The sequence below is a fragment of the Gastrolobium bilobum genome, unplaced genomic scaffold, assembly GCF_033153095.1.
Source record: "Gastrolobium bilobum isolate Gb01-03AN ecotype WA unplaced genomic scaffold, APGP_CSIRO_Gbil_v1 utg10772, whole genome shotgun sequence".
Lineage (NCBI taxonomy): Eukaryota > Viridiplantae > Streptophyta > Magnoliopsida > Fabales > Fabaceae > Gastrolobium > Gastrolobium bilobum.
In genome coordinates, this window is record NW_026897585.1 from 260,790 (window position 1) to 278,395 (window position 17,606).

Genomic DNA, 17,606 nt, shown 5'->3' on the forward strand with positions numbered 1-17,606 from the left:
GAACCATACATCAACTTAATGCATGCCTGTTTCACCCAAGAATCATGATTGTGACATGCAAAATGGATTTGTTCAGTAACGCGGTCTGTATGGCAATTTTTTTGGATTCTCAATTTCTCATCATCACTTATGTGGTGCGTAAAATTAATTTTGAGAAAAACGAAGTTTTTTACATTTTTTATTGAATAAAATTGATTTTATGCATGAAACCCACTAATTTTTTTAAAAAACATACTCATATTATTTACACAATCAAAATAAAATCAATTTTTCCAAACTCAATTTAAAAATAGATGTACCCATCTCGGTCGAATCTATTAACTCGTATGAGTAATAAATTAAAATTTAATGTAATATTTATTATTGTTAATTACGTTTAGTATAAAACAATATTTTTTTAATATTAATTCTTGAAAATTGAAATTAACTCCCCCCCCCCAGTGTCTGTGGTATCTATATAAGTGCTCCATTACGCCCTTGGTCTTCCACACAAGAATTTCATTACCCTTTCTCATTCTCTCTACCCTTTTCAAAACAAAAAAAATGGCTTCACAACTCTTCTCCTTGTTCTTCCCACCACTTCCTTCTTCAACCACGCTAACCTTCAATACCTTTTTCGGTTTTCTCTTTCTCGTAGCCGTCTTCGGCTACTGGCTAGTTCCCGGTGGTCTTGCTTGGGCTCTGTCGAAGCACAGAACTTCAATTCCCGGCCCTTCCGGTCTTCCAGTTCTTGGCCTTGTTTTAGCTTTCACTGGAACTCTTACTCATAGAGTCCTTGCTAAGCTCGCTTATACCTTCAAGGCCAAGCCTTTAATGGCATTCTCTGTTGGGTTTACTCGTTTTATCATCTCCACAAACCCTGACACGGCCAAAGAGATTCTCAACAGTTCAGCTTTCGCTGATCGACCTGTTAAGGAATCAGCTTATGAACTTCTCTTTCACCGAGCAATGGGTTTCGCACCCTTTGGTGAGTACTGGAGGAATCTGAGGAGGATTTCCGCTACTCACATGTTCTCTCCTCGGAGGATTGCTTCCTCCGGCGAGTTTCGTGCCACGGTTGGGGCTCGGATGGTGAGGGATATCATGGGCATGATGGAGAGGAACGGTGAGGTTGTGGTGAGAAAGGTGTTGCATTTTGGGTCGTTGAACAACGTGATGATGAGTGTGTTTGGGAGGAGTTATGAGTTTGGTGAGGGTGGTGATGGGTGTGAGGTTGAGGAGTTGGTTAGGGAAGGGTATGATTTGCTTGGGGTTTTCAATTGGAGTGACCACTTCCCTCTATTGGGTTGGTTGGATTTCCAAGGTGTGAGGAAGAGGTGCAGGAATCTGGTGGCAAGAGTGAATCTTTTTGTTGGGAAAATCATATGGGAACATAGGATAAAAAGGGTTGTTCAAGTTGAAGAAGAAAAGAACGCCGATGAGTGCTATGGTGATTTTGTTGATGTGCTGCTCCATTTGGAGAAAGAGAACAGGCTTCAACACTCTGATATGGTTGCTGTTTTATGGGTGAGTTTTTCTTTAATTATTTCATCTCATTTTAAGGTTATGATAATGCGCTTCAACTCTTTTAATTAGTATAAAGTCCTTTTTTCCTCTTTTTAATCCTTGTAATGTCCAAAGGAAAAGTCTTATTCTTAATTTTGCTAAGTATCGTTAATAACGCATTTTAATTTAGAGTCTCCATATTTTTATGCCTGTGCGTTGCTCTTTATAAATGACCTTACATGTATTATATATTTTAATTTCAAATGTTAATGGGCTATATATAATGTAAATTTAATATTTTTTTTCAGGAAATGATCTTTAGGGGCACTGATACAGTGGCAATACTTTTAGAATGGATTCTTGCAAGGATGACTCTGCACCCAGAAATCCAAGCAAAGGCCCAAACAGAGATTGACTCAGTTGTTGGCTATGGTCGAATAGTGACTGATCTTGACCTTCCAAACCTGCATTACCTACGTGCAATAGTAAAGGAAACATTAAGGATGCACCCACCGGGTCCTCTCCTTTCATGGGCCAGGCTAGCAATAGAAGACACCCACGTAGGACAGCACTTCATTCCAGCTGGCACCACAGCAATGGTGAACATGTGGGGCATAACACATGACCATGATGTCTGGTCCGACCCAGAAAAGTTCAAACCGGAGCGATTTATGGAAGGAGAAGATGTCCCAATTTTGGGGTCTGACCTAAGGTTGGCACCTTTTGGTGCTGGAAGAAGGGTATGCCCTGGTAAAGCAATGGGCTTGGCTACCGTTGAGCTTTGGCTTGCAATTTTACTTCAGAGCTTCAAATGGATGCCTGGTGATTCTGTTGTGGACTTGTCTGAGTGCTTGAAACTCTCTCTCGAGATGAAATCCTCTCTGGTCTCCAATGTTGTTGCAAGGCCTGCCCTGCCGCCGGTACTTGCTTCGGCCATGAATAAATGAACAAACCATCTTATTTATGTCAACTTCCAATATAACTTACATGATAATCTTTGAATCTATAGGCATTAGTCAAGCTAGTTTAGTTGGATTATGTTACTCTTCTATCTAATCGTTTTATCAATGTAAGCTTGAAAATGCTTCTATAATTAAATGAAGTTTTATATTATGCTATGTTTATGTAGTTTATTAAAGTTTGCTTCCTTGCACCAAATTTTAATTGAAGTTCATAGATATAATGCCAATGAACGACACTTTAATGAACTCTTTTAACTACAAATTTTATCATAATGGGATAAAACATCAGGTTAAACCAACGACTGATGTAAAGAACCTTGAGGTCACTACCCCAAAAGCTAGCTCAAGGGGTGGGAGTGCCCAAAGCCTTATATAGGCCATATTAGTTGCCCATCCAATCAATGTGGGACTATATGTCTCAAAGGGGTGGGAGTGTCCAAAGCCTTATATAGGCCATATTAGTTGCCCATTCAATCAATGTGGGACTATATGTCTCAACACGCCCCATCACGCAAGAGCCCTTTAGGCTAGAAGTGTGGAAATTGCACAGGCCCATTTTTTGTTTACCTTTTTGTGCTTTTTTTTTTTTAATTCCACATTTTAAAGCGGGGGACGGTGAGGCTCTGATACCATGTAAAGAACCTTGAGGTCACCACCCCAAAAGCTAGCTCAAGGGGTGGGAGTGCCCAAAGCCTTATATAGGCCATATTAATTGCCCATCCAATCAATGTGGGACTATATGTCTCAACAACTGATTATATGATTTTTTATAGTTTTGTAACTTCAACTATCTTAATAATAAAATTTAAATCGCTCACGACTTGTTAAGTGTAGTGAGAAATGAGTAAGAAACTAAGAAATATTGTTGTCACTGGTCACGTGATGATATACGGTTTAGATTTTATTGTCAAGTTTAACAATAGTTGTAAAGGAATATAAAAAGTTTATAATTAATGATTAATTATTGGTGTTTAGAGGGAATGCTTTCATTCTATCTCAACATGTTATCAATAAAAAGTTTTGGGCAAAATGTGATTTCATATGAACTCCGGAAGCATCAATGTAGTTTAATCTATTAATATAATATAGAGAGAGCTTATGAAATGAAATAAGCGATTTATTATAAAAATAAATTGATTAAATATTTTAATTATTGTTATTCATATGTAATTCAATGATAAAAATTTGCTATTTTCATCTCTCAATAGACACACAACGGCCTTGGGGATTTTTTTTTTCTTTCCAGTTTGATTAGGGGAAGTTACTCATGACAGAGATCACGTTTGTTTCATTTGATGCTTTCATGTAAGCAAGCGATTTTGGACTTTCGACCGTTTCCATTCATATGAGACGAGAGTGGGAATTTAGGTTTCGTTTCCACAAGAAACCGAAGCTAGCTAACCAGCAATCGAGTTAATGATTAATTAAGAAAGTCACTATGAGAAAGGTAGATTTTTCATCTTTTGTAAAAATGAAGCTTTGTTCCCTCCGAGTTGCAATAGACTACATAACGATGGGGGCATGCATGTTGATTTAAACCCACGTAGAAGAATGGCTATGGCATAACTTTGTTATTTGCCGTTGAAAACGTATATATATGTTTTGCAAATCAAGCAAGAAGGAAAAAAAAAACAGAGAGAAAACGTATATAAAGTTTGAGAAATGAAAGTGTGAGCAAAAAGTATTTTTAGTCCCCTCTTTTATTTGGATGACTTATAAATAAGGAAAATAGAAAAGTAGAAAATTATAATATTACAATAATATTTATCTTTTTTTTTTTTTTTTACCAAGTTGGCCATATTCTAAAAATAATATAATAATTATGTTAAAACATGTACAGTATGTAGAGAGGAATTAAGAAACTTGGTCAGCGACTCAGCATGCATGAATCATGATGACATAATGTAATATAATTTAAGTAATGAAACCAATGATTTCTGTATGTTCATTATGGCTGCATCATTTATCCTGCGCAGTATCGCTTTTTGAACGGTCGTGAAGTGTGGGTGGAGGGGACTGGTGGAAATGAAAAATTGATTCCTTGTTATATAGGTTATGAACTAGCAAGTAGCGTGATGATCACAAGAATTTCGCCTTTTTCTCTCGTTTTATCGTGACCTCGCAGAAACTTTGAAATGATTGAGGAATAAGAACCTAAAAATCATATATAATATGGGCCTTTTTCTTTTGCAAGATCCATATCCTTCTGAAGAATATATTTACCAGAGAAAATGTGCCTGAAAAAGCTGTGCTCCTTTCTCAACAATAAAAAAAAGGCCCAAACAGGATTTGAATATCCAAAGAAATTAATATCTTTCTTATTGTTTCTATTTGCATCATATTATATGCAAGTTCCCTGTCACCCTCTATATTCCTTTCCTCCTTCTCAAGTCACAACCAGCTACCATCCATCATGAACACATTACTTATTAATACTCAACCAAAATGCTAAGAATCACAATATATGCTAAGGGATACTATTAAATTCTCTTTTACAATCGTTCACATTAGTCTGTGACTGTTGTATATCTGTAACGAGGATTGACATATTCCATGCATGTGACCCGCGTCAATACTCATTATCAGGATGATCCATTTGGTCTAATCCAATTTAGTCAGTTAATTAAGAATTTAGGTATACTGCTTTTGACAACTATATATATATATATATATATATATATATATATATATATATATATATATATATATATATATTAATTATTAATTTGCAATAAATGATAACCGTTGATTGACAAAAATCAACGGTTAAAATATAATTATAAAAAGTTGTAAACAAAAATAGGTTGTAAGCGTAACCTTCCTTTTTATATTTTTATATATATATATATATATATATATATATATATATATATATATATATGAGGCAGGATCCTTTGACACCTCATCTGATAGCTGTTAGATCAAAAAAGATCAATGGTGTCACATGCTTGCAAATCAGAGTCGTTGATCTTTTTTGATCTAACGGCTCTCAGATGAGGTGTCAAATTTGAAATTTGACACTGGTGTCAAAGGATCCTACCTATATATATATATATATATATATATATATATATATATATATATATATATATGGGACATGATCCGTTTACAAACTTTTTTTGCAATTACACTAATGTAGGACCAGTCGTACACTGTGGGATTAATGTAGGACCGGTCCTACATAGTGTAGTTTGTAAACAAAAAAATTTGTAAATATAACCTGCCCCTATATATATATATATATATATATATATATATATATATATATATATATATATGAGGGATTATATTGACAAACTTTTTTTCTTGCAAACTACACTAATGGTCAGATTTAGTGTAATTTGCGAGAAAAAAGTTTGTCAATATAACCTTCTCCTATATATATTATATTTTAGGATATATATCTGCAATAAAGCAATGCATTAAACAAAAACAAAGTGTTTATGTACCCAAAAAAAAGTGTTTAATGCCGAACATTGAAACTTCATTTGTTGTTATTTCTGATTCTTTTATTGTTTTGCTTACTTGTAAACATCTAAATAGGAAAGAAGGATAAATGGTTTAATAAAAGATCGAACTTTCACACCTAAATCTTTGAAATATGAATTATTATCAACTAATCTACAAGCTCTTTGGCACATTGTTCATCCTTTTACAAGAAAGTTTTACAAGTTATATATTAAGATGCCACAAAAAAGTAGATCTCACACTGGCATAAATTTGTGAAGGGAAAATTTAGTGAATCGAATTAGGAGGAAGATTGTAGTTGAAGTATTGCTAAATCTAGTAAAAATATATGCTTGAAATAGAAAATCAAAGTTTAAATCCTCAAATAACATTTGTATATGTAATTGGGATTCCTATTAGTCGAAAAGCAACAATTAAAAACAATAAAGAAATAAACAAGTAGAAAGAGTGGAATTAAAAAACATGCGCCGCCTCCTCAACTATGAAAAACTTAGGGTCCTAAAACCCCTAGGTGAAGCATACGAACGAATCATCATCCTCCACCACCAATTGCACTAATAGAACAACCCAGAAAAAATAAAATAAAATGTACCTATAGGAAAATTTTCTCTGTTATATATCGTACTAATGAAGAGATTAAAGAACCTAATTCTGAACTGCCTTTGCGTTGCATGCGCCTTAAAAGCATACATGTGGCTGAATTATTAATAAATGTGTAACCATCATACTGGCCTGTTGGATGCTTCTCCAACATATGCTTTGGCATGTAAAATAAACACTGGAGGGCAAAAGTACATCCTTCTAATATGCTCTCTGATTTACGGTCCACTCAAAATTATATTGCTTTTGAGTTATAATAAAATCATGCTGATCCTATGACATCTACTATTTACTTGTTAATTTGATATATTAATAATATGTTAACATATATAGTGAGAGTATGATTATTAAATAGGTGGCGAAGCGGGTAACCCAATCTGCCATGCCTTCAACCGACATTAAATAACCCAATTCAATCAACTTTTAAAAGTGGGGTGAAAATTCCAATCCACCAATATGCTAACCCGCCAACATATATAAGAAAAGGAATTATTTTCAAAAATTATACTCTACATAGATATAAAAAGTATCAAATGAAGATAAAAGAGGAGTAAAGAATGTTATTAATTAATTTTTTTAAAAACAAAAAATAAAAAATTAACTTGACGGGTCAACCCGTCGCCATGTCAGGCTGAATCCATTTTGACCCACTTTTAAGCATGGTGGGTTTAAATGGTTTGGCGAGTTGAAAATCTCAACGCAGACTACCATTGGTGGGTTAAATGGGCCAACCCGACATATTGAACCCGTTTTGCCATTTCTTTATATTGGATTCATATGGGCTATAGCCAAATATCTTGTATTATTTCTAGAGTTTCCCTAAAGTGGAGTTAATAGTGTAGAACATTTCGAATTTGATGTCTCTTAATATAAACTTCAAAGTTCAGATACCTCTAACTTATATCTCTCAAACCCATGACCTCCTCCAACGTTACTAACCTAATACTTGCATGAATCGGGGCAACTTCTTCTATTTTTATTGTTATTATTTTTTTAAGATAAAATCGGGGCAACTTCTTGGATCACGGGTGTGGTCCCTATTGTTCGTTGTTGCATGATGTTTAGGAGCCGCTTCACTTAACCTCTTATTACTTGTGCTTTTGGAGGACATTCAGTACATTGGCTACATTAATTTTCACACCACACTTATTGCCCTATTTGATAATATAAGGCAACTAGCATTTTCCTGAATTTTGTTTTTTCTCCATTTCTAACTCTCAAGAGGTTACCTTCTTTAAGAATCAAACCTGCGTGAATACCTCTCCAAGTGTAGTTAGGTACATGACCAAGGTTTGCTTTAAAGAAATCTGTCCTTGGGGAGCATTTTGCACTCAAAACCTTTGCCATAAACAAAGTTAGGGGATTTCAGCATCCACCACCCTTGTTTAGCTAGTACAGCAGGGTTAAATAATGCTTCAAACTCCTGATCTTATTCCACTTCTCCTTTTGTCTCATGACAAGTATATTTTTCTCTTTCCATTTTACTATTCCACCAAAAATAGTTTATTGCAAAGGGTCTAGAGAAATTTTGGCAAAAGGAAACACCTGATCATGATGAATGAAGAATTGATATTGGGCAACATTTTTTATTAGATCAACCTCTTCTTGATAAACACTTCTCCTTCCAATCCTTTAAAACTTTTAGCATTAAATAAGTGTCATTTTAATCTTAATAACTTAACACAGTCTAATTCAAAAACTTAAATTATGTAATAAAATGTGTAATTTTTTTTTTGGTAACATAAAATGTGTAATTTACTAATTAAGGACGATGAATAAGGAATTAAAATATTACACAATAAGTAAAAAGCACAAAACCTTATAGTTTGAGAATTATTGTTTTGCTTAATATAAAGGATGATAGATACTCCTTAATCCCTATACTTAGAACACTTGTTAGCAAAACTCAAAATTCTTTCCAAAAACAAGATACCAATCAATATATTTCAAATTTTGAATTATTTACTAATGAAAATTCAAAACTAATGTTTTGAAATAACTTATTGCGTATGGCACAAGAAAATTATGACAATATGACACATATTAGAATTGCAGTATTTTACAAACCAAGTTCTCTTTATATTGATTGATGATTGAACGAACGAATAATGACTTTATTTTTTTATTTGGATTTAATGCATTATCAGTGTAAAAAAATTTACATTGTTGAATGGCGGTGAAAATTTAATTTTCTACAAATACAGTATATACAAACTAAATTTATGACTAGATTGATGATTCATTGATATCTATCTTAATTGACAAAAAATGGGAAGGCGGGATTTTTATCTCTTCTTTGCACATCAACTTTATCTTAGAAATAAAAATGTATAAATTAATGACATACTTATTATATTTTTATTTAAACAAAATAAAATAACAGTTACTAAATTATATAATATTTCAAAATCATAATTTTTTTAGAAAAAGCTAACAAAATAAAGTACTAGTATAGGTGCTTACCCAAAAAAGGAAGAACTAGTATAGGAGATCAGGACTCAAAACACATTGCTTACTACATTAGTCCATTTACTGCGACTACGTTGATCTATTTCAGCTTATTGGGCTATTTGTAGCACTAAAGTTTCAGTCCTCAGCTACCATAAGCCCAACAATCCTGAAAGCCCAAAATCAGAATTGGACTAAGCCCAATCCAACTTGCACTTTGTCTCGTTTACATTGAAGTTGTAGGTTCTCGTTCTTCTTCTTCTTCTTCTTTCTTTCTCTTAAACCCTGAAGATGCCGCCATTAGCGTCTCTGCAACTTCGGAGGCTCTTACTCCGATCCTTACGTTCTCGTTCCTTATCATTCATCTCTTCCTCTTCAATTCGACCTCCTTCTATTCTTCCCCAACAACCCTCTTCCAATCTCTCATCACATTTCAAGTCCCCAAGCATTTTCACTCCACCTTCACTATTCACAATCAGACATTTCTCATCGGAAACCCAAACCATCCCAGAAGATCCGGATCCGATTGCTCGCTCCATCTCCTCGGAGCTTCTCAAAGACCCGGACTCGGACCCTCTCTCCGTGTCGCAGCGCCTCCAACTCAGCTTCTCACACATCACACCCACACCCAATTTGGTTCTCCAAACCCTAAATCTCTCCTCCGAAGCTGGCCGCACCGTGCTAGGGTTCCACCAATGGCTCGCTTCGAACCCCAAATTCGCCCACACCGACGACACTCTCTCCTATTTTGTCGACTACTTCGGCCGCCGCAAGGACTTCAAGGCCATCAACGACGTCCTCGCCGGCGGCGGGGCGGGGCCCAAAACCCTAGAATCGGCGATCAACCGGCTCGTCCGCGCGGGGCGGCCGAGCCAGGCGGTTCAATTTTTCTCGAGAATGGAGAGGGATTACGGGTTGAAGCGCGATCGCGGTTCGCTGAATGTGGTTGTGGAGAATCTGTGCGAGAAGGGTTTCGCGAGTTATGCGGAGAAGATGGTGAAGGATTTGGCGAGGGTGTTGTTCCCGGACGAGGCCACGTGCGATTTGCTGATCAGAGGTTGGTGCATTGATGGGAAGATCGACGAAGCTCGAAGGCTTGCTGGGGAGATGTATCGTGGAGGTTTTGAGCTTGGCGTTGGGGCTTATAACGCCATGCTTGATTGTGTGTGCAAGCTCTGTCGCGAGAAGGATCCATTTCGGCTTCATTCGGAGGCTGAGAAGATGTTGGTGGAAATGGATTATCATGGGGTTCCTAGGAATGTGGAGACATTCAATGTGTTGATAACGAATTTGTGTAAGATTAGGAAGACTGAGGATGCGTTAAGTTTGTTCCATAGAATGGGAGAGTGGGGATGTTATCCCAATGAGACTACTTTTGTTGTTTTGATTAAGAGTCTGTATCAGGCTGCAAGGTTGGAAGAGGGAGATGAAATGATTGATAGGATGAAATCTGCTGGATATGGTGGGGCACTTGATAAGAAGGCTTACTATCAATTCATCAACATTTTGTGTGGCATTGAGAGGATTGATCATGCTTTGAGTCTTTTTGCCAAGATGAAGGCTGATGGGTGTGAACCTGGGATTCAAACTTATGACTTGTTGATGGGGAAATTGGGTGCCCATAATCGTGTTGATAAGGCTAATGCTCTCTTTAATGAAGCCCGGAGTAGAGGACTGCCTGTTATTCCTAAAGAGTATGCTGTTGACCCAAGATACTTGAAGAAGAAGGTTAAGGTTGTGAAGGGTAAGAAGAAGAGGGAAACCTTGCCTGAGAAAATGGCTAGGAAGAGAACTCGGCTGAAACAGATTCGGTTGAGTTTTGTGAAGAAGCCTAAACGAATGATGCGTCGAGCTTTTTGATCTCATTTTTGTACTTCAAAGGTTTTGGAATAGATTTCTCTATTTTATATCATTGTTTCCTTTGTGTCATGGTTAGTTCTACTCTTAACATATTCCGAAATAAATTCTTGTATGGAAAACCGTTCCTTTGTTGGACATAACCGCATTCGTTTGATCATCCTCTTTGTTAGAAGTGACTTATGCTTGCATTTCTTATTGAGCACGTGAGGGGTGTTGTGCTTGTGCCCTGTGCTAGACACTTAGTCTCCGAGGTGTGTCCTTTGGTGCATGTAAGATTAGTAGGAGAAGAAGGCCTCTGATAGGTGTTTGATTGTAAATGATGCCAGTGTTTTGTAACTCGATGACCTTCTTTACTTATTTTGGGTTTGATCAACTTCCTATCATGACATATAGTGTCCGGTTTAGATGGTTCAATTTCATAACTTAATATCCACTCTCAACTCTTTCGGTTCTCTTTCTAGGGTCATCACTTTGCATTCGGCCATCAGTTAGGGGATCTTGTTATTCCTTTGGGCGATTCTGAATATCAGTCTTTGATGGAACTGTTATACTTGTTTTAGTTGCTGATATATGCAATCAGGCTCAAAATATTTTAGCTACTAAGAGGTTTTATTGGTTTAATATGGGATAAACATACGAATTCCAACATCCGAGGTCTGCCATGCCATGGCTATATATATTCTTGACATTGGATTGCCTATTTATACGGGAAATTCACTTCAGTGAGGACAACTATATTCCTAATTTTTTATTTCGAGCTGCAACAAGAATCTTCTCCCTATAAAAATGGGTTTTACATAAGCCTCTTTTTGGTATCAGCTGAATTGAATCGAGGCAATGAATGTAGAATATATATGCTTAGTGGATGTATTTACGTTTATTCCAGCCCTTATACCAACACCCACTGGCCTCTATACTTTGGTGGTGGAATTAGGGACATTATTAAACAGAAATGAATAAATCCGCAGGGTAGGCTATTACAAGAAATTAAAAAAAATAAGGTGAAAATTTCTTCAGTGTTACATTTCAGCATGTTATCTCTTCAATAAACGTCAGCGTATACCTTAAGCCTCCTTGTGGCTTATCAGTTCCTCAGGAAATGTAAAGTTAACCCTCATAAATAACCTGGCATCACCTCACGTTACATTACACAAAGCGTAGCTAACTTCGTTGCTTAGGTTCATGTATGAACAAACTTTCGCGTGTTGATTTAATGATTTCCTTCAAAAATAACACATTCACTGCTGAAACTCTGAAACATTCTAATCTTTTACAATAGTTGACGATTATCAGCAAAAAATACTTGCCTGCTGAATGAAACTATAGAGTCGTACTCGTATAGTCGTATATACCTAAAAGCAACCAAAACTTGGGACAATCACAAATTGGCTTGTGGTGATTAATGATTTTAGCTTTAACTTTAATCCAGACAAGATTTGAATTTATCATCTTCATAAAAAAAAAATTTCCTTCTGTTGAGGTGTATCATTATTTTTGCGTGCAAGTGAAAAAGAGTACATAATTAATTACACAGTGAAAACGCAAAAAAATAATTCTAATGACTTAACTCTGCAGCAAAGTTCCTCATAAGTGGCAGATGCTTTAAATGAATAAAGAAAGAAATATTTGTTATTGGCACAGGTTATCCAAGTGGGAACTCAAATAAAACATCATTGTCACCAATTAAGAGTCTAAATTTTTTTATACCAGACCTATAACTTATGCCTTAAGTATAATCATACAGTCACCACTTAAAAATCTGATTATGAAGCTGATAAGGATATTATTGGCATTTGCTAACTGAAACTTTGTTTCGGATATAAAAGCATGATTAGATTGCAGCCAGTTTATCACTTGTATATGATAGTTTCAGTTGAACTCAAAATCCAAACCTAACTTTGTCACGTGTGTTGGTGCTGCAAATCTCTACGCGAAGAAATGCAGTCTCTCTGGTTATCAACCACTGGATATGTTATCCCACGTGGTGGTTTTTTGGCAATCTTACTCCTCCTAGTGCTCTCTTGCACCACATTCACTTCTACGGGTACTGCATTGTTCTTGTTCTCTCTCGTCCTTGGATATCAAATTTAGTTCTTGGAAATATTTTCATACTTTACCGTTCATGAACTAATTTAAGTGTGATAACTAATTTAGTTAAATTTATGTTGTTTTAGTGATTATATATCGATGTGACATAATACATATATGTCTTCAGCATCTTTTGGACGAAGAGGAAAATATGAAAAGGCAAAAGTACATAAATGTTTCTTAATCTTACTTGAAGTGTGATACAAATTACATTTTTTTTTTTGCTTCTCTAATCTCCACTTGAGATGCAATCAAGTTAGATATATAGAGGTTTGATCTGTAAAATTGTTTGCTTTAAATACTTAACTGAGAATTTAAGTCTTCAACTTTTCCTGGTTGTTCATGTACAGAAGCCTATGATGCACTTGATCCAACTGGCAATATAACAATGAAATGGGATGTCATAAGCTGGACTGCCGACGGCTATGTTGTAAGTGATCACTGATCACTACTTTCTTAATGTGAGAAAGTTCTATGAAAAACATTATATTACTAGTTTTCATCTTTAACCTGAAAAATATTATGGAATTAGAAAGATGTGAGAACTATATAGGACAAGACCTCTATAAGGCTTGATGGATCTACTCAGTTGTACTAGCCAGGTTTCAGCAGGACCTAAAGGGTGTCTGATTGGTTAATTGGTTATTATTTTTTGACATAATTTGAGTTAACTTTAGTTGGACTGTGACAATGAATAACTTGGTATGTCTAAAGGTTATACCAATTTTCCATTAAACCTTATAAATTTAAATGTAAACAAAAATCAGCTCCTGTCTTCCCTGCTTCTTTAACATATTGAATCTTACTTGCTTGCATTGAACAGGCTATTGTTACAATGTTCAACTTTCAACAGTATCGCCATATTCAGGCTCCTGGTTGGAAATTAGGGTGGACATGGGCTAAAAAGGAAGTAATTTGGGACATGATGGGAGGCCAAACCACAGAGCAAGGGGACTGTTCAAAGTTCAAAGGGAACATCCCACATTGTTGTAAGAAGGATCCAACTGTTGTGGATTTACTTCCAGGAGCTCCTTACAATCAGCAGACTGCGAATTGTTGCAAAGGGGGAGTCTTAAACTCGTGGGCTCAGGATCCAGACACTGCTGTAAGTTCGTTTCAACTTAAAGTTGGTTCAGCAGGAACAACTAACAAAACGGTCAAACTGCCACAAAATTTTACCCTGAAAGCACCAGGGCCTGGTTATACTTGTGGCCCTGCAAAGATTGTGAGACCAGCAAAATTTATTACCAATGACAAGAGGAGAACCACTCAGGCCTTGAGTAAGTTACTTGCAAAAAGCATTGACTTGGAATTTTACATATACATGTGTCTTTCTAAACTTTGTCTTAAAACCAGTATTTCTAGATATAAGATATGGACACATTAGCATTTATTATATAAATCAGGTGTCTTACAAAATTGATGTAACTTTTGTATTCTGATAGCTTGTGTAGTTATACCAGTTCAAAGTCTATTTCGAATTTTTCTTGTTAGCAATGTTGCCTTTGTTGATGAGATTGAATTTATGAATTAGCTTTTTCATCAAACAAATAGTAAGTTGTGATGTGACTAGAAATACTTATTTGTGCTTTGTACATTGTTCAGAAAAATTCTTAGCATGAAAACCAAATTTTAGTCTTTTAGATTCTGTTTAGCTTAACCTGCATATTTTTTGGCAGTGACCTGGAATATTACTTGCTCGTATTCTCAATTCCTGGCTCAGAAAACACCAACTTGTTGTGTTTCTCTCTCATCCTTCTATAATGATACAATAGTAAACTGTCCAACCTGCACCTGTGGCTGCCAAAACAAAAAAGAACCTGGTAGCTGTGTAGAGTAAGTCCTTAAATTATATCTTTCTGTATATATCTGAAACTCTCTTCTGATATATTTTTCTTACAGTCCAAACTCCCCACATTTAGCTTCAGTTGTGTCACCACAAGGCAAAGCTATAAATACACATCTAGTCCGATGTACTAGCCATATGTGTCCTGTTCGAGTGCATTGGCATGTGAAGAACCAGTATAAAGAGTACTGGAGGGTCAAGATCACAGTCACAAATTTCAATTACAGAAAGAACTATACACAATGGAACCTCGTTGTGCAGCACCCAAATTTTGATAATCTAACCCAGGTTTTCAGCTTTAATTACAAGTCACTAACACCTTATGAGGGCTTAAGTAAGTTTCTATGTTGCATAATCATAATCCTAGATGGTCTTATGAACAAAATGTTCCAATTATTTATGTAATTATTTTGGGGCCTTGTTTTGCAGATGATACTGGTATTCTGTGGGGAGTGAAGTTCTATAATGATTTACTTTTTTCAGCTGGACCCTTTGGGAATGTGCAGTCAGAACTTTTATTTGGAAAGGACAAATCAACCTTCACATTTGATAAGGGATGGGCTTTCCCTCGAAGAATTTATTTCAATGGAGATAACTGTGTTATGCCACCTCCTGATGCCTACCCATGGCTCCCAAATACAAGTTCAAAACTAGTTTTCTCTTTATTAAGTACAGTCATAGGCACCTTAGCTTCTTTGCTACACTTATTGACTTAACCATGGAGATTAATCTCTGTGGAGAGACATAAAGAGGTCATATCTACTCTTTCGAAATCAAGTGAGCTGAAGGCATTAATCACATAGTTAATAAAATGCATAGGAGCTGCCACTGAAGTAATAGAAAATGAATGCAGGTGCATAAATGCTTGCTACTAGAATTCTCTCTTGTTATTTACTTGGAGGGTAGATTTTTACTGTCACGTATGCTCGCATTTTTGTAGCTTTTGCTTTGTATAATTAATGTGTATTTAATTATAGTTTTGAGGTTTGATATTTTAATGTGTGTTTAATTTATAATTTAGCATGACATACATGTTATCTATCTATCTATATATAGAATAAAAGTTCTTCTGCTATCTCTGATAACCTTTCACGTTTTTTATTTTGTTTGGAATAACAATTAAAGTATATTCATTTTTGATAAGTTTAAAAAATGTACTTTATTAAAATGCCCATAAAATGTTATTTCATTACATATATATAAATTCTTCTTTTAAACTTAATTTTACAAGAATATTTGAATAAATCCTTTTAAAATAACTTTGTTGTCAGAATTGTAAAAGATATACTGAGGGCCCGTTTGGTAGCAGAATTTTTTTTTGTTTTCACTGGATTCTTTGGTTGGATAAATAAGAATGCATTGTTTGGTACAGGATTTTTAAAATTTTCTTAGGAATCTGATTTTCTCGGGATTTTCTTTTGTGTGTAAATTTTTTTGAAAAAATAATCCAGGAATACCATCCAAAATGTGGTATTTTAAGATTTCTATGGTAAGGAAAAATTTAATACAACTAAACACAACATTAACAAAATTAACCCAATATTTCCGAGAATATGTTAGTCTACCAAACTACTTCTTGGTAACATTTTCAGAAAACTTATTTTCTCATTATTTTCTTGAAAATCGTAATTTTCGAATAAATTTTTTTTCTCCTATATCAAACACCCCGTGGGAGTAAGCAATTTCGAACACCGCAGGCAGCGGGTAAAAGCACGAGGTATGAGTGAAGCAGATAAACACTACTCAATGTTTTGTTTAATTTTGGAATTTTGTCAAGTTTACAAACACAAACACTGTGCCTAACCTCCACCGGCCACTTTGAATTAAATCACAACTTTGAAAAGATGGAAGGTCTAGAAATTAAATCTTATTTTTAATTTTTTTCTATACTATACAGACTAAAATAACCAACAACTTTTATTGGTCTTATTCTGAATTCGCGTTGCTAGTCAATCATTGCAAAGGGAATTTGTAGGAACTTGGGCTTCTCGTTTAGGTTGATTTTTTTTATTGCATGATCATTACTTATTAAAATTGTCACAAAATTAATTCGGAGGAATGATAAGCAATTTAGTTCAATTTCAAACTTTTTTTTTGGGTAAACAGTTCAATTTCAAACTTAAATATAAAGCTAAATCAACCTTGGTTTGCATTTTACAATTGATATGTAGTTGGTGGCATGTTCTTTGTGTGTGCTGCCCAATGGCAACATGTCAAAATGGAAAATGATACCTATACATTAAAAGTTTACATCACTTTTATACCTTGTTTATTTGAGAGAGAAAAACAAAGTGTGTTTTTCTTGTTTATTATTAAAGAAATAAAACTAGTGTGTAAATATTTTTACCTGGCCAAAAAGGAGTGCCAAAATTCAAATATCATTTGTACAATAATAATGTGAACACATTTTTTTTTTTTTATGTAGATATCGACAGTTTTTTTAACATGCGGATGTTGTTTATACATAATTTTTTATTTCTTCTTACTCTATTTTATTTTTAAATAAAAAAAACAACAGAAACACAATTCTCAACATACATGCTCTTTCTTTTTCCCCCTTAACAAGTAGGGTTCCTACGGAGCAGTGGCAAAATTGTTCCTTCGTGACTAAAAGGTCATGAGTTCGAATTTAGGAAACAGTCTCTTTGCAATTATCCAAAGATAAGGCTGCGTACAAAGACTTATTGGCTTACGTAGGAGAGACAGAAAAATAACTTTAATAAGACATAGTTAAATTTCTGAATAAAGAGAAAAAAATAACTTTAATATTATAACTATGTCTTACAGGTAAGACATAGTTAAAGTGTAGAAGCAGTCACATTATCGGTGTAAAAATATCCTGTCCCATA

General features: G+C 35.0%; 2 protein-coding genes and 1 pseudogene across 2 annotated transcripts; all 3 read left to right on the plus strand.

Moving 5' to 3' along the window:
* Nucleotides 1–543: 543 nt before the first annotated feature.
* Nucleotides 544–2,478, plus strand: LOC133308348 (cytochrome P450 78A5-like). Its single transcript, XM_061508966.1, has 2 exons — nt 544–1,506; nt 1,794–2,478. The coding sequence occupies exons 1-2, from the start codon at nt 544–546 to the stop codon at nt 2,430–2,432; spliced, it is 1,602 nt and encodes a 533-aa protein (XP_061364950.1). The 3' UTR covers nt 2,433–2,478.
* Nucleotides 2,479–9,253: 6,775 nt separating this feature from the next.
* LOC133308337 (small ribosomal subunit protein mL104 (rPPR9)) lies at nt 9,254–11,207 on the plus strand. The gene has a single exon (XM_061508951.1). It carries the CDS (start codon nt 9,255–9,257, stop codon nt 10,821–10,823), a length of 1,569 nt encoding a protein of 522 aa, XP_061364935.1. The 5' UTR covers nt 9,254; the 3' UTR covers nt 10,824–11,207.
* Nucleotides 11,208–12,761: 1,554 nt separating this feature from the next.
* Nucleotides 12,762–15,436, plus strand: LOC133308333 (protein COBRA-like; annotated as a pseudogene).
* Nucleotides 15,437–17,606: the final 2,170 nt, after the last annotated feature.